General features: G+C 33.5%; 3 protein-coding genes across 3 annotated transcripts in view; 1 reads left to right on the top strand and 2 right to left on the bottom strand.

The window, feature by feature from the left end:
• LOC127867004 (deoxyuridine 5'-triphosphate nucleotidohydrolase-like) overlaps positions 1–22,942 on the top strand; it is a 132,922-nt gene that overhangs the window by 97,220 nt on the left and 12,760 nt on the right. The window lies entirely within an intron of this gene.
• Positions 1–22,942, bottom strand: part of LOC127866997 (proteasome subunit beta type-4-like) — a 147,914-nt gene that overhangs the window by 89,646 nt on the left and 35,326 nt on the right. The gene's annotated exons all lie outside the window — the stretch shown is intronic.
• On the bottom strand, positions 1,380–22,775 carry LOC127866995 (protein KTI12 homolog). Its single transcript, XM_052407912.1, has 8 exons — positions 22,554–22,775; positions 8,469–8,520; positions 7,549–7,601; positions 7,001–7,056; positions 4,821–4,900; positions 3,640–3,799; positions 1,930–2,061; positions 1,380–1,592 (listed from the first exon to the last, which is right to left on the bottom strand). The coding sequence occupies exons 1-8, from the start codon at positions 22,702–22,704 to the stop codon at positions 1,449–1,451; spliced, it is 828 nt and encodes a 275-aa protein (XP_052263872.1). The 5' UTR covers positions 22,705–22,775; the 3' UTR covers positions 1,380–1,448.

The raw sequence follows: 22,942 nt of genomic DNA on the forward strand, positions 1-22,942 counted from the left end.
ACAGTATGTTGCGCGGATCTAAGAATGAAGGAACATTAAGGCATTGTTAGGTACTGTACACAAAAAACTATTTTATTCCTTGAATAATTTCCAATTATATATTTATTTTCTGACGATCATAAACAAGGGAAATCATTATCAATTGTAAACTTGCCTATTGTTTTAACTAAAGTTAAAACAACAAAAAGGTGATTTCAACGCGGCTTAGCTAGCTTTAGCGACTTCAGGTGTAAAATGTACGGCTTATAATACAACAACAACATTTCTAATACACAACATTATATTGATACGGGGAAAAATGTGAGCATTGCAATGAACAAATAAGGTCCATCTTGATATAAATAAACAAATGCATAATTTGCTTTATATATTCCATTCGAATGTTCGTGAACAGCACCGTAATACCAACATTTCATTTTTGATAGTGAAATGTAACTGGTTCGCATTAAAAATACATGAAATAAAATGCATATTAGACTATCTGTCAATGAAACCACGTAATGAGGCCTATATTAAATTATGGTACAATCAAAATTCAATTTATATCTAAATAAAAAGAATCGGTGTCTTTTTAAAAATAAGCCAATAAAACAAAGATCTAAACATTTTTAATTAACAAAAAACCCATAATGATAAAAATGTGTCATTTGCATTAAATAAAAATATTTTCAAAAAATTAATTATATATGAATGGCCACTGAATTCACTGTAAGGCTGTTTAATACAAGTTCAAAATCAATATGAATATGAATACGGATTTTTATTCAACTCCCTATAATATGTATATGAAACGTTTCTGATAGTCAGTCTGTCGTTTACTCATTTATTTTGACGCCATTTCTCAGTAAAGCATTTATGACTGTATTAAAGTTTTACAAAGCAGTTTAGTTTTGTGTGCGGCTTGAACAATTTATATTGTAGAAAATAGCATGATACATAGTTACAAATATAGTATTTCACTCGCCTAATCCCCTATCATTGCGATCTGCTTGTCGGAGTTTTCTAATCACTAGACCATGTGACTATGTGGGTGGAGCAATCGATGATTTGGGGACTGGTCAATTTATTTCATAGAAGATGCATAGCTTACAACACAACAAGTACAGACGAGTTGAAGCCAAAACACTCACTGTAAAAGATTCAGTGTCACCGGGCAGAATTACAAATACGTACAAATAAATATCATTGAACAAAGGTTCTAGTTAGACTCTGATCAATAAACCTGGGGAGCCCGGTGCCAGTTCACTGTCTTGCCAAGGCAGGAGAAAACTGCTTGTGCAGGTCCCATCAATGATCGAAACCTGGACCTTCTGATCAAAAGTCTTGGGCCCATTCAAAAAATTGAACCCATGACCTGATAAAAAAAGGCTGACACAAAATACATACGTAAATCTTTACCCTTTAAAATTGATAACTAGTGAATATAATTACAAAATACACATATATTTTTATTTGAGCGTATTATTAAGGTACTGTATAAACATGTTTGTAAGTTGGGCATGGTTGGACACGGGGTGCATCTTCATGTACGTGATGAACTGACGTCGCAACCTCTGAAGCTCGGCAAGGGTCAAAGGTCGCGTGTACTGAAGCTGAAACAAAACGGAAACTGAAGGTAGAATAAATGCTGGTCAATATAGTGTTGTTATTTTGAATTTGTGTTGTTTAAATACCAAAATATGAATGGCCGCATAAATTGAAACAGTGCATTAACAACAATGTTGTTTGTTGAAAAATTCAAAAATAAGTTTGTACATTATATACATCAACGTTAGGACGGTGGAACATGTTAACACAGGTATACACTTCTCCCTATTGTATCCCAGAAATATGTTAACACAAGGATATACTTCTCCGTATTGTATCACAGGAAATTATTACTGTAGGGACACAATTGATTTTAATTGTGATGCTTTGAACAAAATGTACCTGATCTGTAGCTCCGGGTACGCCTATAGTATCCCCAGGGACACATGTTTTCTGTGACCCCATGATGACCCCCACAACGTCCTGGGTTGTCTTGTCCAGTTCATACAGGAAGTTGGTAGATGAGAGGGGTTGCTGAAATATACGAGAATCGCTGTTGAAAAAAGGAGTATAATGCATGTGCATGCAGTCGGCACAAGCTCAACTGGGACGACACTCCTTAATTAGATTTTCGTTTAGAAGAGACTTTCTTTTTACGGAAAATTCCATCAAAGCAGCAGAAACACTTTACGCACATGCATTAAGCCAAGTTTTTAGGCGTAATATATGTTAGGCCACTAGCACTTTGGGCTACTTAGATTCAATTTTTCATCGCCGAAATACAAGTTCAATAGCCCATAAATTGCCTTTGTTATTAGAAACTTTATATTTCTTTTGGTATACAGCACCAGAAGGGTTACTTTTACAATAAGCACAGGAGATTATAGTCATTAAAGCATTGATTTCACCGGACTAATAATTGCACTTTGTTTTCAATTAAAGGGGCCTGGTCACGTTTAGGTTAATTGACAAAATTTAAAAAAAAATGTTTCAGATTCGCAAATTTTTGTTGTAGTTATGATATTTGTGAGGAAACAGTAATACTGAACATTAACCATGCCCTAAAATATAAATTATATGCATTCGTTGATGTTTAAAAACCTGAAAATTATAAAGCTTTGCAGCGCAAAACGATTGAATGATTTTGCGAGTTCTGTTGAGTTGTTATATTTTGTGAAACTACGAGGATTGCTTATATAAAGTATAAAATACATCCCAAAATGTATGAGCACGGATGGCCGAGTAGTCTAAGAGATAGACTTTTACTCCAGGCGTCAATGGTTCGAGCCCATTTGAGGGTTACTTTTTTTCTTTCTTTAATGTTATTCTTGTTTTTTACTGGAGCTTTTTAGATCTAATGTTTACATTTATCAATATAGAGCATTTAATGACAAACTTCAATACATGCCCAAATCTGTGAAAAGGCCCTTTTAAAGACTTTTTTTTTGGCTGGTCATGCGTTTTCCTAACTTTAAGAATTAAAGGACCTGCCATATACTGAACGCTAGTCTATTACTATAGCAAACTTAAGGGTTTAAACCTTTTTAAAGCCTCCGACCACAACAAATTGACTATTAACCACAATGTGCGATTTTGATCCTTTAGCTAGGAAGATGGTTTGTAAATGAAATATGAATTTCCTCATGCTTTTGTATATATTAATGGATGAGTTGTTTCAAAATTTCTCGATCATTGAATTTTACATGAAACATGTGATCTTCTCATGCTGTACAAATGTGGAAAGGTTTTATTAAATTAATAAATAAAATGAATGATGAAGTAACAGTCCAAACCATCGATTTGTTTCAATAATTGTTTGTCTAACTATTACCTCTAATCTTGACCTTGACCTTGAGCTAGGGAAACATGCGTTACATGAGACACACCATATTCTAGTAGTTAACTGTTTAGTAAGTTATTTTAAAAATTGCATAAAGAATGATTGCGCCAGCAGTGACTACCCTACACATGCGTTTATGCACATACCCTCAACCATTGTGAAAGCTGTACAAAGCTTGATGCATTGGGACTTGACATAAAGTGTTGAGGAGATAAAAAGTAATTTTCATAAATACAGTTTTTTGTATTGCAACTCAGTATAAATCTACAAACTGGTGCCGTGGAGGCATTGGGTGCCGGAGCCTTCTTCTTCAACAGAGCATCTGAAATCGCATCCAATGGCAACACATCGTCCTTCTGAATTACAAACAGCGGACTATCCCAGCGGTTATTGGACCTTGGCTCCTCAAATCTCTGCACAAGGCCATCGAAACTGAATAACAATGATTCCACATCTGGGCTTTTATTTTATTTATCAGGGAAATAGCCTAGCCTGCCATTGAATGATTTATTGACGAAGTTGAGAAAGGGGGAGAAATGTTCCATGGTAAACTTGAAATTGCGGTAAAATAGCATCATTTTAAAATTGCATTATAAGAAAATTCTAGGACATGCAATTCTGTAATTACAGCCAAGTAATAAGGAATCATCAATATTATGAACATGTGGCAAATGTCAGTTTCATACAAGTCATAACTACACAGATCAGAGGGGGTAATCACGTGATAGTCAAGATGGCAACGTCCATGCCGAGACAGTTTTCACCGTTTTACACCCTTTATTCTTTCTGTTTATTTTTTAAAGGACGCTCATTTTCCAGCCACATCAGTAAAAAGGTGATTAGCGTTTATTTCGTATTTAAATTCGCTATATATCTCGACTTTACTCCCTGCAAATTTTCTTAGTGGAGCCCTAATTAGGTCATCCCACTAAGAAATTTTGCACAGAGTTAAGTCGAGATATAGAGCGGATATTACTATGAAATAAAAGCCAGTATCTTTCTTCCTAATATGGTTTGAAAGTCAGCGGAATAAAAAAAGTTAAAACAAGTAATAAAGAGTAAAAAAACGAAAAATACTTGACTCGGCATGGACTTCGCCATCTTGTTTGTCACGTGATTACACCCTCTGACAGATGCAAATGGCTATAATTATCCACACACACAAACAAAATTAGACCACAAAATATTGCTTTCTATAAAAACTGTGTGAATTCCATTTTAAGCCATTAGGGTCTATGTCAGATTAATATTGCAAGCCATAGAGAACAATAAAGCATAACCTGAGTCTTGGTCACACAGAATGACTTGAAAGCAAGTCTCAACCAAAAACAAACGACAACCTGGTAAATCTGCTGTAAAATTCAACCTCCCATTAACATGCTTTAACATATGATGATAGAAAACTTTAGAACATTTGGTAATTAAAGATAAACACAAAGGAGTTTTTTCTCACATTTCTTGCATATACTTCTCCTTCTCAGCTCGGCTGTTGTTCCATTCACTTGCTAGTTCTTTACTGGTATCACAGAATATCTGAAAATCACAAAGTTTCTGCTACAATTTACATGAACTTGCAAAGCATACTGTTTTTATACTTTTTCAAAATAGTTCTTTAAGGCCAATAGAGTCAACCATTGTTTGAAAGTGATAGTAAACCAATTAGTGGGACTGAATACCTGTTGCAGAGTGATTGAAGCAATATAGCCAATTTAAAATATGCATTCCAATCTGCATCATTAAGGAGATGTGCAATTGTTAATGTTTGAAATTAATGTAAGAAAATTAGTTTGCTTAGTTTCCAATAATTATTTATTTTTCTCTTATAAATGCACGCAAATTATCACTCTTTATTATATTATAATAGCATACATTGTCTTCAATCCACTACATGTTGGCTGATTAAAACACATCCATGAAAACAACAGTACACATACTAGTGATGAAGAGTGTTAACAAGTAGCGATAATCTTCACTATTCTACCTAAACAACTTTGACTGTATCAGTAGAGATTTACTGCACCGTATAATGAACCCCCTTTGTGCAGTATCTTGATTGCACAGGCTTATCAGTGAAAACTCGTTACAATCATGTATTAAGTCCTGTTTTCCCAGAGCATGTCTCATATATTACATTAAGAGACAATGACAGACTGTTTTAAACCTCAAAACAAGAAATGTGTTTGTCAGAAACACTATGTCCCCTTGTGCGCCGCTTTGATTTAGTTTTTTTTTTACCTTTGACCTTAAAGGATGACCTTGACCTTTCACCACTCAAAATGTGCAGCTCCATGAGATACACATGCATGCCAAACATCAAGTTGCTATCTTCAATATTGCAAATGTTATTGTAAATGTTAAAGTTGGCGCAAACCAACAGAACAACCAACCAACAGACAGGGCAAAAACAATATGTCCCCCACTATAGTGGTGGGGGACATAATTACAGATAAGACACCAAGTTCTGTCAGTTTACAACTTGTCTGACATTTGGCCAATCTGCTAGAGATGTAGTGTTGTAAAATATTGAAATTCATCCAACAGATTAATGTTTTATATAACAAATTAAGACCCGTTGGATAAAGATAAGGTTTATCCCACACCTTGCTTTTATCCAACAGCTAGTACATGTACATAGGGACTACTTTTTTGGCCTGTTGTAGAACTGTTACATATGAAGTGTTCATTTTGCCTGACAGCACACATATGGTTGTAAGACATTTAAATGTTTGTCAGATCAGTTTTCAGGTATGGTAGAGTTATATTGGGATCCCACCTTCACTCAAATATGCAATTCTTCTTTATTGACCTTAGCCAGTCCTAGACTTCATTTGAGGAGCTATTTAACATTTAGCGTGACAGTATTGGTCATGGAGAAAAAGTACTAGCACAAGCAAGTAATTTATTAACCAGGTTTTCCGAAGGAAAAACTGGTTATTAGATTGGCGAATGCGGGCGGGCTGGCGGGCTGGCGGGCTGGCTGGCGGGTGGGCGGAACAAGCTTGTCCGGGCCATAACTTTGTCGTTCATTGTGAGATTTTAATCATTTGGCACATTTGTTAACCATCATTAGACGGTGTGTCGCGCGAAAAAATTACGTCAATATCTCCAAGGTCAAGGTCACACTTTGAGTTCAAAGGTAAAAAATAGCCATAAATGAGCTTGTCTGGGCTATAACTATGTCATTCATTATGAGATTTTAAAATCATTTGGCACATTTGTTCACCATCATGGGACGGTGTGTCGCACGAAAGAATCACGTCAATATCTCCAATGTCAAGGTCGCCACGACTAAAAATAGATTTATTTTAAAACAAACTTACAAAGGGGGTTAATTTTGTTTGTTCATTTCAAAAGTTCAGTTTGAGTTGTCTCCCTTTATCAGATTTTTTTTCACAATGAAAACCTGGTTTTGTGACAATTTTGTCCCTTGTTATTTTGTGTTGCAACATCAGACTTGCTTGATCCACCTGCACATTTCCATGATCATACAGTTACATTGCTGGCAACGGAAAAAGATCATTAATTTACAAGTACTTTAACCACTGGTTTTGATTCCTTTATTTAAAGCATGTGGAAACACTGGAAGATCACTAGTGCTATATTACTCTACAAGATGGCACGCTAGTTACTCACCACACACTGTGTTGTTTGGCACTCTTTTGTTACACAATACAACTCGTATCTGAAACCTGAAGAAGCAAGACGGTAATATTGATTAAATGAAGACATCAAACTAAATACTCTTCCCCATGAGGCCAATAACACTTAAGCCCGGACTTGCTTTCAATAATATCTGAGATATTGCATACTAGTATGGTATAACATTAAAAATACTGTGAAAACAATATTTTGTCTGACACGTATTATTGTAAATGACAATATATGAAACCCCAGCAAACAAGCTGCAGTTTATTTATGTTTCTTAAGGTACAAGCATACAGAATTCCATTTAATCCTATAGGAAATTGCATACAATTGTTTTTCCCTATATCTTGCTATTTATTCATGTACAGGGGCTATTTCAAAATAACACGACTCTGTCAATAAATGAATGAAAAACTGAATCAATTTGTACTTGTGAGAGTAAGTCCAAGTATGCTGTAGTCACACGTTCTTTTAAAATCACATCTTGAGTGCAACATAACTATGAACATTTAAATTCTTACAAGAAATATACTCACCTTTAATATAATTCAATGAATCAAGTATGGTAATTGTTTCTTTACTCAGGTTTCTAGAAGAAGAAGAATCAACTTCACAATATGTCATATAAATTTTGTGAGTAACACAATACAAGTTATACAAATGTAGTTAAATTAGTTCAAATACAAAGTCGCAAAGATATGATCTAGTATGACCATCTGTTAAAGAAATTCAGGTCAAGATTGGAGAAATCTTGATCTATTTATCTTGTTTAACTTTAGACCTTAAATTGTGACCTTGACCTCCAACCAGTAGACTTGAATACAATATGTGTTGCATAATATTCTAGTAACTACTGCAAAATTATTTAAAAACCGTTAATTTGCAAAAGACTAGGTTTAACCTTTGACCTTGATTTGTGATGTTGACCTTTGACCTTGTGACAGGGTTTTATGTGTTCCGGACATTCATTCTGATCATGCTGACAAACTATATTCAAGTTATTTGAAAACTCATCCTTGATGGACATGGTTATGATTTGGACAAAGTGTCAGGTACTAATATCCAACATTGGACAATTGACAGTGTATTTTGATTGACCTTGGACCTTGAACGCTCCAGAAAGTGTCAAACACAATTTTCTAAAATTGACCTTTAACTTTTTAATGTGACCATGACCATGAACATATTAAATATAAATAAAATATGAATCAGCTATCCTTAAAGTAACTTCAAGAAGAAATATATATACAGTGCTGGGCTCAAACCCACAAACATTCTAACACTAACATGGCGCTCCACCAACTATGCTAACCTTGCCACTGGTTCTTACACACAATACAGCTTATCAGCCACTGGTTCTTACACAAAATACAGCTTATCAGCCACTGGTTCTTACACACAATACAGCTTATCAGCTGCTATTTTTCCTTATTTGAATGCCGATGTTTTAAATTACCTTTGCACTGACGACTTCAAATTGCCTCTGACAATCTTCTCTTCTTTAGAGTCTGAAGATACAAAGGAAAAAGACATTTTTGACAAATGTTGAAAACACTTGAACACAATGTGACCTTTATGTGTGACTCTGACCTTTAACTACAAGTCAATCTAATTAGTGACAGATCTAAGATCACAAGTCAGAGCATTTGGGAGGATTGTGATGGCATTTTTTAATAGTTTGCCAAGTCATAATAATGTATTTGTCTAAATGATAAAATTATGCAATACATAGAGGATATTTGTTGGATTCGGTGAAATATCGAATTTATTTCACGAGTGATCATAGAAAACAATATTTTCGCCACGAGTGAAAATATATATTTTCTATGATCACGAGTGAAATAAAATCGATATTCAATCGAATCCAACAAATTTGCTTTTCATTTTATGCTTTTTTACCGTTTATTTACATCGTAATGAGTTAAACTGGATCATTTCGCTTGATTAATGACGTCCTTTCGTCAAAAAATGACGTCATTTCACAGTAAAACAGTGAAAAATATCGATATTTGTCACTGTTATTTTTCACTGTTTAAAACAGTGGAATACCAATTTATTTCATATTTCTCTATAAACCACCGGAAAGCATAAAATAAATAATTTTACTAGGATGATCTTTACATTTTCCATTTGAATAATGGAAAAAGATGTATAAAACTACATAAGATAATTACATTCTTGCATTAAAATATTCTGCAAAATATGATTGGATGTTTGGTCTATGAGCAGACATATATGGTGTTTTGATTTCAAAGTTTAATAGCGCATATCAAATTATTTAGGTTTATAATGTCACATTATGATTGTAACGCAATTAGTTTGTAAATGTTTTTTTCAATTTAATGACTATGTTAATGTTCAGATAAGTCTGTATTGATATGTAGCATGCATTTTATGCACACACTCTCAATTTCTTGTTGCGGAATAAAAATGACAGAGAAAAAAGCCAAGTTACTGCTTCTGTATACCTCTGCACTAGTAAGATTGGTTTGAATCATTTGCTACTCATGACTTGATAAACACTATATAGCTGACAAGTATTTCTTGTGAAACACTGGTACAACTAAATGTCAGCAAGATTTTTACAAAACTGGGGGAATCAGTGTTTTTTGTGGTTTTTTTTATCAAATTTGAGGCCTGTAGGGGGACCAATTGCAAATGGAACAAGATGCGTTTGTGAAACACAATGTCCCCCTGTATGACGTTTGACCTTGTAGGATGACCTTGACCCTTCACCACTCAAAATGTGCAGCTCCATGAGATACACATGCATTTCAAATATAAAATTGCTAGCTTCAATATTGCAGAAATGACATTACATGAGAAATTTTGACCCATATATTTGACCTTGAAGGATGACCTTGACCTTGACCTTTCACCACTCAAAATGTGCAGCTCCATGAGATACACATGCATGCCAAATATCAAGTTGCTATCTTCAATATTGCAAAAGTATTCATAAAATAAGCGATTTAGGCCACATATATTTGACCTCTGACCTTGAAGAATGACCTTGACCTTGACCTTTCACCACTCAAAATGTGCAGCTCCATGAGATACACATGCATGCCAAATATCAAGTTGCTATCTTCAATATTGCAAAAGTACTCATAAAATGAGCGATTTTGGTAACATATATTTGACCTCTGACCTTGAAGGATGACCTTGACCTTGACCTTTCACCACTCAAAATGTGCAGCTCCATGAGATACACATGCATGCCAAATATCAAGTTGCTATCTTGAATATTGAAATACTGCAAAAGCGTACATTAAATTAGCGATTTTGACCCATATATTTGACCTTTGACCTTGAAGGATGACCTTGACCTTGAGCTTTCACCACTCAAAATGTGCAGCTCCATGAGATACATATGCATGCCAAATATCAAGTTGCTATCTTCAATATTGCAGAAGTTATTGCAAATGTTAAAGTTGGCGCAAACAGACAGACAGACAGACAGACAGACAGACAGACAGACAGACAGACAGACAGACAGACAGACAGACCAACAGACAGGGCAAAAACAATATGTCCCCCACTACTATAGTGAGGGACATAAAAAGGTATATAGGCTAATCAGGGACGACATTTCCGCTTTTATGGTATTTTTAGTTCCAAGGAAGTCACTCCTTACCGAAAATCAAGTTTAGGCGAAAAGTGTCGTCCCTGATTAGCCTGTGCGGACTGCACAGGCTAATCTGGGACGACCCTTTACGCACATGCATTAAGCCCAGTTTTCTCAGAACAAGACTCGTTTTATTTTTATCTTTAATAAATAAATCTCAACATTAAGTTCACCTCCCATCAATCCCTATAAATTTAACCTTAGTAATGTATTCAAATCACTGTTATTCTCAATTTGAAGGTATCTCAATTTGTTAGCTAAAAGACAGTTACATGCACACTTTTGTCCAATCCAGACAATCTTTTGTATGATAAGGATGGAATCATGTCAAGCATTTGGTAAATCATACACATGTGTTTTTACAAGTACACTTTTTAATTTAAAGCTATTTTTTGGAAGACATTGTGTTTTAGTATAATAAGTCTGACAGGTTTCACAGAATCTGCTTGTATGAATACTGTGTAATAACCCATAAAGGCAACCTGATACAATGTCCCTGTTGTGTAGTGTATTATTCCAGACAGAGCTCCAATTATGTTGGGATGCATAGAACTATTTAAAAAGATCATAACTTTAAGATTTTCCATGGTTTAGAAAAAAAAAGGCTGCGGCTGCAATTTGATTTGGGCCAGACATGTAACATTGGTAATAGATATTTGATGTACAGCGCTTCCACTACTTTTGAAAAGTTGGAAGTCCTGACTTCCAAGCCTTAAATTTTTGACGTTCCAAATAATGCAGTTGGAAGCCCCGATTTTTTTAATGAACATTTTAGTAAACCCTACCATATTATGTTGATCGCTGGATACATGCATGTTACAACACTATCAATTAAAATATAATCCAGAATAAAATTGCAATTTCAATGTTCAAAACCAAAATATGACCAGTATTGACAATAATGTGTATAAGAATTTTATAAACACAAATGTCCGCCATTTTAAGCAAGTGCATATGAAAAGTGAGTTTTGGATGGGATCATTCCCATTGAACATGCATAAATCAAGTGACGCGATTTGCAAGCATCTAGCACTGTTCATAACGAACAATCAATGAGCGAATTTAATTTTATTTATTACTGTAAATCTACGTTTTTTTTCTATAGTTTCAATATATCAATAATATCTCATTGTGTGCATTAATGACAATGTATTTTTTCATGTTAAAATACAAATATACCGAGTTGCACTTCTATATTTAATTACGCCACATGGACTGTTTTGACACGCAAGCTTTCCATGCGTGGAACTTGACTCTTTCAACAACAACTTTGCGCTGTTATTAAAAAACGGGTTTTACATGGCATCATTAAATAAAATTATCACGTGGCTGTAAAATAAATTGTGTAATTCAGTTCTATAAATGGACATGATGAAATATACTTGTACTGAAATCAAATTGTTACCGCAAACAATTTGTAACGGGTATCGTTTTCACAACTTACTCGCCATAAGTAATTAATTGCTCACAATTTGCATTTAACTTCTCATAAGGAACAATTGTTGTTTAAGTAATTGTTTATGTTAAAAAGGTGTGATGAGGATACCCGACACTGTCTTTCATCTACTGTTTAATTTACGTAAATTTTAAAACTGTGATTCCTTGTAAATCAATCTGCAATAAACGCTTACTTCAAGACTAACGTCAATCAAAAATAATTATCGCCAGTTAACCCTGGGCTTATACGCATTCTTGTTACCGATTGGATGCTGAACAGCACAGTTTGGCAACTGAGAGTAACCCAAGAATTTCTCATGGTGTATCTGCGTCAGCATATATATGGCTGTGTAATGTGACTTTATTATTCATTACCTTAATATCTCTTATCAGTTATACGGGCAAAAGCCCGCGAAGCGGGCGTTGACCGTTCATACATATGGAAATTTAGACATAAAATTACATAAGAATACCACATAGGGATACGTCTAAAAAAATTGCCACGTGACATATATTTTCGCGATGCTATTTATGACCTTGAACAAATCAAAAACACTTTGACATATGCTAAATCAAATGTAAATACCTCAGGAAAAATTATATCAATGACATCATAATTGTGTAGCGAATCGCAATAAATATTCTCCCATTATTTGTTTTTCTTCGCAACCGTTCCAGAATTAAGTCATTACTCAATTATCTCCTCTGAATACTCATTTTCAGTGGGTATAAAACCGAAGACTGGTTCACTACATATAGTGACAGTCTTGACCAAACACAATTTACGTGAACATAACCCGTCTTAAATATATTGCCGAATCTCAGATTTATGTCGAATTTATTTGCGTTGATCTTTTCGATATCTTATTGTTATTATTATCCTGACAAATCACAAACGCTTGTTACAAAAATATTTGTTTTAAACATTATAGTTGGCATCTCTATTCTTCCAGTATTCTCGCGGTATTCCAATAACGACACACTACTGTTTATTTGTCAGAATTCGTGACGCATTTTCCATTCGCTCTCAGAAAGAAGTTTTACGTGTGACCATGAGCAATATTCTGGTAAGTTGTCGTTGTTATACATCAGAAACGGGTATGACTAAATACCGAAAACAGTACTGTTTTCGCGGGTAGCAGGCTTTTTCGGCCCCAAGCTCTTTCGGCCCAGACCGAAATTTCAGGCTTTTTCGGCCCCAAGCTCTTTCGGCCCCAAATCGACCAGGCTTATTCGGCCCTATATTTTATTACACCTATTTGAAGCGGATGTATGATTGAATTAAGGTGTTTAAAATGATATATTGTGTTGTCGGTTTGTTTCATTGTATTGCTTTTGATTATGGATGATTAAATGACATTAATTGAAAACAATTATCGTTTTACAAACTGTTACCAATGTATGTAATTGTTTAAATTGTTAAATTGTGCCGGCTTTTACCGGTAATTGAATCGATTGTTGGTCTGTTTGTTAAATATTGAGTTTGATTAAAGGTGTAAATGATGAGTTTTTGTTTGTTATGTTCAATAGTTGTTGTTTTTTGTCGGTAATTTAGCAATTATTGCACATACGTATAAAAGTGCAATTATTGTGTTCATTTGTATCATAAATTATTGTGCTGTCTATGTTATTCTTAGGCTACTAGTTTTAAAAATGTGCTTTGAAATTTGGTATGATATTGGATGTTACTTGTGTTTATCGTTAATATATTATAATAAACAGTGTAAGTATAAGTGTTCGTCATTGTGATTTTGTGATGGAGGTGGACGCGTGTGTGTTTTGTAAGAAGGTCGTTCGCTCGCTGCAGCATGGTATCACATGTGACGTTTGAGACCGCTGGCAGCATCGCACCTGCAATACAGGTAAGTGTTTATGCAAACTCTATTAAATATATAAAGTCTAAGATCCAATATTTACATTTTTCACAATTTTGATTATATAAAACATTAAGGTAGCGCACCTCTAATGTGCACATATCCAAATATAATCTAATCAATTATTTTCTTAATCAGCATCATTTCACTGAACTACATGCAAATTTGTAGGTAGGCTTTCCATGCTTTTTAAAAAAATATACCGATTTTTTCAAAACCACCCCCACGCTCGGCTTTTGTCCAGTTTATTTTCACCCCTGGGGTATATAAAAGTTCCGTAATTCATTCAAATTTCCGAATATGGGCATGCAGTTGGTGTGTACAGATGCTGTAAAGGTGTTTAAAGTTGAAACAAGATGAAATAAGTATTCTTTTACAGACATTTATTTTTTTACAAATTTTTATCTATGGAAGAGCGCCATGAAATGTAAGTGATTTCAGCCAAGTAAAAATTGGGTCGGTTAAAAACAAAGTGTCATAAAATTCAAAATAGTATCATTTAAGTCATATTTTAAACTTAGTTTTTATAGAAACACTATATACAGCAAAAATACCAAGAACTAGACAGATTTACCGTTTACTTTTTGAAATAAAAATAAAAATGCAACATGCATGGTTCGTATTTTCAACAGTAAATCACCCAATTTCGCCATAACGTTGTTTTAATTTTAATAATTGAAGAATGTGCATAAAAATTGCAACATATTTAACAATAAATATAGCTTATACGCCATATTAAATCAAATTACGTTAGAAAATAAATAAAACGCGTCGCAAAAAAGTATACGTCGTCGGCAGGATTCGAACCTGCGCGGGAATATCCCAAAAGAATTCTAGTCTATCGCCTTAACCACTAGGCTACGGCACCTAATAGTAGGCTCTTCAACCATCGAAGAAATCGCGGGAAATCATTAGAGGTGCGCTACCTTAAGATGACGATGCAATACAGGTTAGTGTCAATGCCAACTGATTAGCTAAGATTTTAGACAAATAAATTATTTTCCTAAGTAAGCTTGAACATGGGTCTAATTTGCCAAATTTTTAATTTATTTTATTGTCATGGTTATAATTTGCAAAGTTTTATTTTATTGTCAGTTCAAAGTTTACGGATTTATCAACATAAATCTACCTTTTTTGTTACCTGTTTATCCGAATACACTCTATACATGTATTTAACAACCTTATAAAGATCATAAAACCCGGCATAGGTGCGAGTGTGCTAGACAATGGCTTCATTCGATAATGAATGACGGGGTCGGAGTAATTAAAGAAAACAACATCTGTTTAATGCATTAACGATGTGTGAACAAGTGTTTGCTTCAATAAGAATAAAAAATGATAGTTTGATTGGTTATGAAAATAAATTGATAAGTGTCTATGAAACAGTAACGGTATCGTTCATTAGTGTCAATTCATAAATCAATTTAATAGGTTATGTTGTAACGTAATCTATGACGAAATTTGCAAACACGTTGTAGGCATATCCGCGACAGAATTATTGATGTAATTGAATTATTAATAAAATGAACAACTTGTGTGCAGTAAATTATGTATTATGTAATTATAGTAACTTTAATCGTCGACTGAAATTTTAGAATTCCTTTCTTATCAAAAGTATATGACTAATATACAAATAAAGTCACATATTCATGTTGTTATTCGATTGGTAATTTTTTTCTTAATAAATTATATTGTATAATAAAATTGATACTCGCCTTTGTTTGTTGTTTTTAAACTGTACCGCCATATACATTTTTAAATTTATTATTAATTTTATTGTCATGGTTATCATCTGCAATTTTTTGATTTATTTTATTGTCAGTTCAAAGTTTACGGATTTATCAACTTAAATCTACATTTTGTGTTACCTGTTAACCCGAATACACACCACACATGTATTTAACAACCTGATAAAGATCATAAAACCGGGCATAGGTGCGAGTGTGCTAGACAATGGCTTCATTCGATAATGATTGACGGGGTCGGAGTAATTAAAGAAAACAACATCTGTTCAATGCATTAACGATGTGTGAACATCGTCAAGTTAGTTATTAATCAATTAGGATTAGAGGGGGGATATTGTTCTTATCTTCATCTGCAATGACTGCCGCAACCGCCCTACAACGCCTGACATCAGCCTAAACTTAGAAAATGTCGCGCAGTCGACTATGCTTGAGGTACTAGTTATTTCTCCGATATAATTGTTATAAATATGAATATGCTGTAATTATTAAGTTACAAATAAATTATGCAATTATAATGATGATGATGATTATGATTAGAGTGATTCTTTTGATGCTGAAGATTATTATGCTACTGCAGACTATGGTGTATTTATGCTGATAATTATAATGATGATGATTTAAATGCTGATGTTTCATATGCTGATTATTATGATGATCATTATTATTATGATGATGATTGTGACTCTGATGATGAATGATGACGATTAATATTTATATGATGATTATTATGATGATCTTATTGCATTATTGATAAAATAAACAACTTGTGTGCAGTAAATTATGTAGTATGTAATTAGGTTAAATTAATGTATTGTGTTGTTAAGACGTATGTATTACTTATTGTTATAACTTTAAAATTATCCAAATAAATGTAATATAAATTATTTTATAGTTTGTTTTATTTCCAAAGCCGTCTCATATTCTTGTATCTATTCTTCTCATTTCGACGACGATATACCTGAAGCAAAAGACAAAGAGAATCTTTTTTCAAATGCATTAATCCTCAATAAAGATAATATATTACTGTAATAAACAATATTCCATAGTTTTAAAGAGTTTCGACCAACATATTTGCAACGATTCATTCAAATTAAAAATGGGGCCGAAAAAGCCTGGTACCTGGGCCGAAAGAGCCTGAAATTGGGGCCGAAAGAGCCTGAAAAAACCGGGGCCGAAAGAGCTTGGGGCCGAAAGAGCCGACAACCTTTTCGCGAAAACAGTAACATGTACCGAAAACAGTTAGAATTCACACCTTTACAGCGTTATAGTGGCGTTAAACTATGATTTTTATGAATGTTTACAATAGTACGCATTTAAATGATGCTTTATATTAATTATAACTTGTTTACAACAAGCATGTTATTACTGTTTTAAATGAAAGCATTATATAATACGAGGACATGATACCGAAAACAGTAACATGTACCGAAAACAGTTAGATTTCCCACCTTTACATCGTGATAGTGGCGTTAAACTATGATTTTAATTAATGTTTACAACAGTACGCATTTAAATGATGCTTTATATTAATTATTTCTTTTGTACGATAAGCATGTTATTACTGTTTTAAATGGAAGCATTATATAATACGAGGACATGATATCGAAAACAGTAAATTTACCGAAAACAGTTAGATTTCCCACCTTTACATCGTGCTATTTCCGTTAAATCATGATTTTAATATATGATAACTATAGAAAGCATTTGAGCGAAGATTCAAATATGTTTAAGACGGTACCTGTAAATAAGTCAATGGTTACATAAAAGAACACATCATCAAAATATATATTTTATTAATGAACACATGTTAAATATTGGTATTTTTGGTAGAGTAGACAAAATTAAATTAAATGTTTTACATAAAGACATTCTGGAAATAAATAACATTTCATAATAAGATACATAATAATTATGACGTTCGATAAACCAGTACTGTTATCGGTATTTAGTCATACGGATCAGAAACAAATTTATTCACAAAATTTAAAGATATTCCGATCTAACTTTTTAGTCTTTTAGCTTTAATTTTTTTACGTATTTACACCTCGTCTCCTCGCACTTTACCGATATCCCGAAAGGTTACATATCACTATAATAAGTTTAGGCCTAAAACCACAAAATCCGATACCGTTGGATTTTCGTACGACATTCTTACGTAAAAATCTTCCAGATTCGAAATCAACAAAAAACAAAACATTCATAAATTGTCTGCATTATTTATCAAATTTTAAGATATTTGTTGGTTTTCCGTTTTAGAAGCTGTTCTGCCAAGGCAAGAGCTGGGCATCACACAAGCCCTTCTATTCAGCAAAACTGACAGTTTTGGTTTACAGAAATCAACAAAGGAGGGATTCCTGAACCATCAAATTTCCAAGCTATACACACAGTTATTATCTGTGGTGATCTTTATTGGTTCTGTTGGTTTACTTGGATGTAACATGTGTGAACTTTTATAGAACTTTGAAAAGTCTATATCTGTCTATCTATAAACAAAAATCATAATAATAAAATGGTATAAGATCAGATGTGAAAACAATGTCAAAGGGTTGTTATATTAACAATTTGAAGGCAATAATGCTGAAAAAATATTTAAGTTCACATGCAAATCTAGTCTGTATATCGACAAGTGTCTGCCAATAAATGTCAAACTAGTAATACAAAACTTACCACAAGTATGTAAAAGCACTAAGTACCTGTTGTGATCATTTTTAGTGATATAGTGTAATTCTAAACAGTAGCAAATAGCTTGTTTAGTAAGTGCATAATGCAATTAATATGATTTACTTTCTATTGTGTAATTAATAAATTGGTTGTTACTTGTTAATCCATGATAAATGTTTTATGGCTAGTACAAAACCAGCATTGTTAATTTTGTAAAAGGTAATAAAATAACACCACTTTGTAATTTCATATACGTAAATAGTCTTGTACTGTAGGTTGATGACAGTGTTTTAGTATTACTTATTTTGTAACTATTATTTTATGTGCAAATAAATAATGTGAAGTGTTTTGTATCTCCACGCAATACCACATACCTTTTTATATATGTACCGTGTTATGTGTTATTTGAATGTTAAAATAAAAAAATATGGATGATATAACATGATGCATTCTTATATTTGCATTCAAATTGTAACTATAGAGCTAAGTGTATGCAGTTTAGACTCTGATTTAAGAATTGCTACAAAATGGCTGGGTTTTTTTAGTGGCGACAAAATTTAAACCATTCAACAATAGTTTGCGAAAGAAAATTAGAAACCTGCAAGATACCTGTATTTATTAAATATTTTAATTGCGAAACAAGTATGTTGTTATGCTGTTACACATAATTATACATGTACATTGATAATAAATAAGAAGACAATTAGCGGTGTTAACGTTTCCCATCAGTAGAAATCATTCTTCTGATGATGTCAGTCGTATACAGACGAAAGCTCCAGGTATGGCTTTCAATACGTAGTGTGTGTTATTTGACAGTCTAAAACTTATTGGATTAAAAAAATCCTGTCAAATTTGTCAATCAAAATTGATTTGACACATCACATGATTTTGATTTTGATAAATCAGTGTAATGTATGCTAAATGCAACTGCTTTGGCAAGCTGTCAAGTTGAATTGAGACATTTGATGAAACAAACTGTTTCCTGGGTAGGACCAGTACTTGGTGTCTATATGACGTACCATGACGTCGAAAGTCTACAAGACCTACTAGGTAGAACGAGAAATGTACTTTGACATACAATTTTCACCGACCCTTGAGTGTTAGCCAATCAGAACACACCTTACATCTGTTGCTTTTAGAGATATTTGACATTGAACATTATTATTATTTATATCAAATTATGCGACTATCCACCGCTAACTCATAGATATTGTGCGTATTTATTGACCTGGCGTGGCGGAATTAACCTCTGACTTATGCAAGTTATGGTTATCACAAAATACGACCAACGGGGAGGTTATTATACATAATTTATCCTGTTAATATTTGGTAACTGTTTGGTTACCGTTGGGAATTTCCTACACAGTAATGTGCTGGACGGTCGTGATACTCCGCCCTGCATGATCAATAAATACTCACAATATGCTGAATAATTTTAATTTTAAAAAGGTAACAATTAAATCTTCTTCAAATTTGTATATAATCTATTTTTTATGCATTAAATACTTGAAACTTTTTTTTTTGCCATTCTAATATTTTTATTCATTTTGTCCTCAATTAAAAAAAATAAAATAAACATTTATTATGAATAAATCTGAAGTAAAGCGGCTCCAGAGACAAAGGTTTTGATTGGCTGTTCAGAAAATGTGTACGTCGAAGTACAAACATGTATGTCGAAGTACAAATTGTACTTTGACGTACAAATATATACTTAGAAGTGTATTTTATATTTGTATGTCGACGTACAATTATTGTACTTCAACGTACAATTCTCATTTTACCTTGTAGGTCTTCTTGACTTTCATCCCAAATGGTAGGCCATAGTATATTTTTAGGGTTATCTCAGTGCCCCAGATAAGCTGCGTATCGGCGTTTTTCACCCTATTAAAATGTTTAAAAACGCAAAGAAATTCAATATAATGCGTATTGAAAACGCAATCAATTTGACTTTTACGCTTATTCTTAAGATTTGATGCGTACGATACAAGTCTCGATTGAAAATTCTTAACTAAATTTTGGTAATTTTTCATTGGAATAATTATCGTACCGCGGCGAAGATTTTATTCATTCGAAAGTTAGCAAGCGCCTGGATGACAGAGAACCAGAGCAGTCGAAGTTATTCAAACACTATACAGACTTAATTTCATAGCAAATTAAGCATCTGACTAAAATAGTTACAACGTGAATGTATTTGTAAAGTGTCTGTACTTTCAGTTTCTATAATGGTGCGTAATGAAAATGGCTAAGCGAGGTCGAAAGACGTCTGCGATTGTTAGCTAAATATATGTCGATTGCAAACTTTTTCCAACCAAGTACAAACAACCGTATCATTTGTGTTATCAATTTGTTATAAACTGTGTATGCAGCAGTTGAAAGTAGCGAGTTGACATCCAAAAACATGACGGAAAGTCCGTGATTAGAAAAAGAATGTCAAAAGTGGAAAAAATCATATCCCTGGCCTGGTTAGAAATTGTTGACGTTGATGGGACAGAAAAAAAAAGTTGAAATGTGCATTCTGCACATAGTCTGTATAACAGCAGCAATGATTTTGATGTATAAATATTAATAACTTATTTCACCCTATTTAAAAATTGAAATCACCCTATTTTTCAAAATCAATGGGTGAAAACCCTATTACCCAAATAATTATCTGGGGCACTGTTATCTCAAGAATGCTTCCACTAAAGGGATCAATACAGAGACCTCCCAGTGACTATGCCAGTTAGCAGACACCCCATCCACTATACCACAGCCTTTAAATTCCTGTGGCTAGAAAACAAAAAAATTATAAGATGCTAGATCTTTAAGCTAAGAACATGTAACTCGTTTTAAGATTCAGGGCTCGAAATTAACACTCGCACACTCGCAAAATGCGAGTGAAAAATACCGATTGCGAGTTAAGTTTTAAGCCACTAGAATTTTTTTGCGAGTGTAGAAATAGAGGAAAAAAAGAGTTATATTGCTAAATACGCTCGACGTTGTGAATGCTTAACCGCAGGTCATTTAATAGAACGTCCGAATACCCATATGCGGAAGCTCGCACCTTGTATGTAGACTGGTATACTTATAGTACATATATGCGGATGGTATTGGTACAAAGATAATGAAACAGTCGATTATCCACACATGTTCACTATAAAAGACAAAAAACTGAACAGTCATGTCGTCGAAGCGAAAAATAACTAGTTTTTTTGCCCACAGATTGAAATAACAATACGAAATATAAAGCAAAGTTAACCGTTGAGTTGAGAGAAAAAAAAAACGGAAATTAAATTCTTCCACGAAAACAGTGGAAAAGTGGGAAAAAGAACTTCATATATAACACCAAAACTTGCGGTTGATGTCATATTTTATTTAGTTTTAATAGTACTAAACTAATGTCCAAACTTGCTTTTATTTATGTTTCCAGCAAAATTTGCGAGAATGTTTTTGATTTTGCGAGCTGGTATTTAGGCTGCTCGCAATGTTTTGCTAGTAGAAAGAAAAGTTAAATTCTAGCCCTGAGATTGATTTTTTTGGATGCGTTACTTAATTATTGCAACAATTATAATATTTTGAACACAATCATGTCCATATATTTATTAAAAATAAATGGTTATCAAAAAAAGTTATAAAGCTTTTGCCCGTAAATTAGGTAGCACCTATAATCATATTATCTCTTATTCATTACCCCATGTCGCTTTTATGTGGATTAAGCACGAAGCGGGGTTAACAGAGTGAAAAACTAGATTAACTGTTGTGATTTGTATGTCCCGTGTCTTAGAAAACAGTATACATGCGGTTAATCGGATGTCCAAGTGACTTCCACCATTTGTAAAACTGACGTACGACTGCCAATTTTGTGAGTAATTTACGCCTGGACATCCACTAACCGAAGCGCTGGATGTAGTTACATGCTATACAATATCTTAATAAATACTTTAATTAAACTCTGTGTCTTTATTAAGAATTAAGCTGACCTGAAAATAATCAATTAACTTATGTATATATGTACATTAAATCACGTAAGTTGAAAAATGTATTAAAAGCTTTTTTACAAGTTGAAAGCCGTATACTTCAGACACTTTGTGACCAATTATTTTTTGTGCTGATTTCCTTTATGAAAAATCACGCACATATACAAAATAGCAACTGTAATAAGTCGAAGCATAAAATTTCCGAATCTCAACTATATCCAGATTCCCATCAAATATTACCAGCATATACTTTATTGCGATCGACACCAGTGTTGTGATCGCTGACTACTACAACGGTCTTTTTCTGTTCGTTTTCAAAATATTTTTTCAACTCTTCAGTTCGTCTACTCTTCCCACAAGACGGATACCCACAAATAAGTATAAAAGGCATTTTATATTAATTTCTTGTTATGGGCGCTGCCATCTTGTCTCAGAACGAACCGAACGCCAAAACTGTCGGAAAGAAAATTGTATTATTAGATCTTGCATCGCACTAATAATTTCTAGATTTTTACGCCTATGCATGTTGAAAAGCTTTCAAAAATGGCATAACAACTATTGTACAAAACTATATGCCCTAAAATGAGCCTATACAGCATTGTTAACGATTAGATCATAATAAGCTCTTA

This window comes from Dreissena polymorpha, chromosome 2 (genome assembly GCF_020536995.1).
Source record: "Dreissena polymorpha isolate Duluth1 chromosome 2, UMN_Dpol_1.0, whole genome shotgun sequence".
In the NCBI taxonomy this organism is placed as follows: domain Eukaryota; kingdom Metazoa; phylum Mollusca; class Bivalvia; order Myida; family Dreissenidae; genus Dreissena; species Dreissena polymorpha.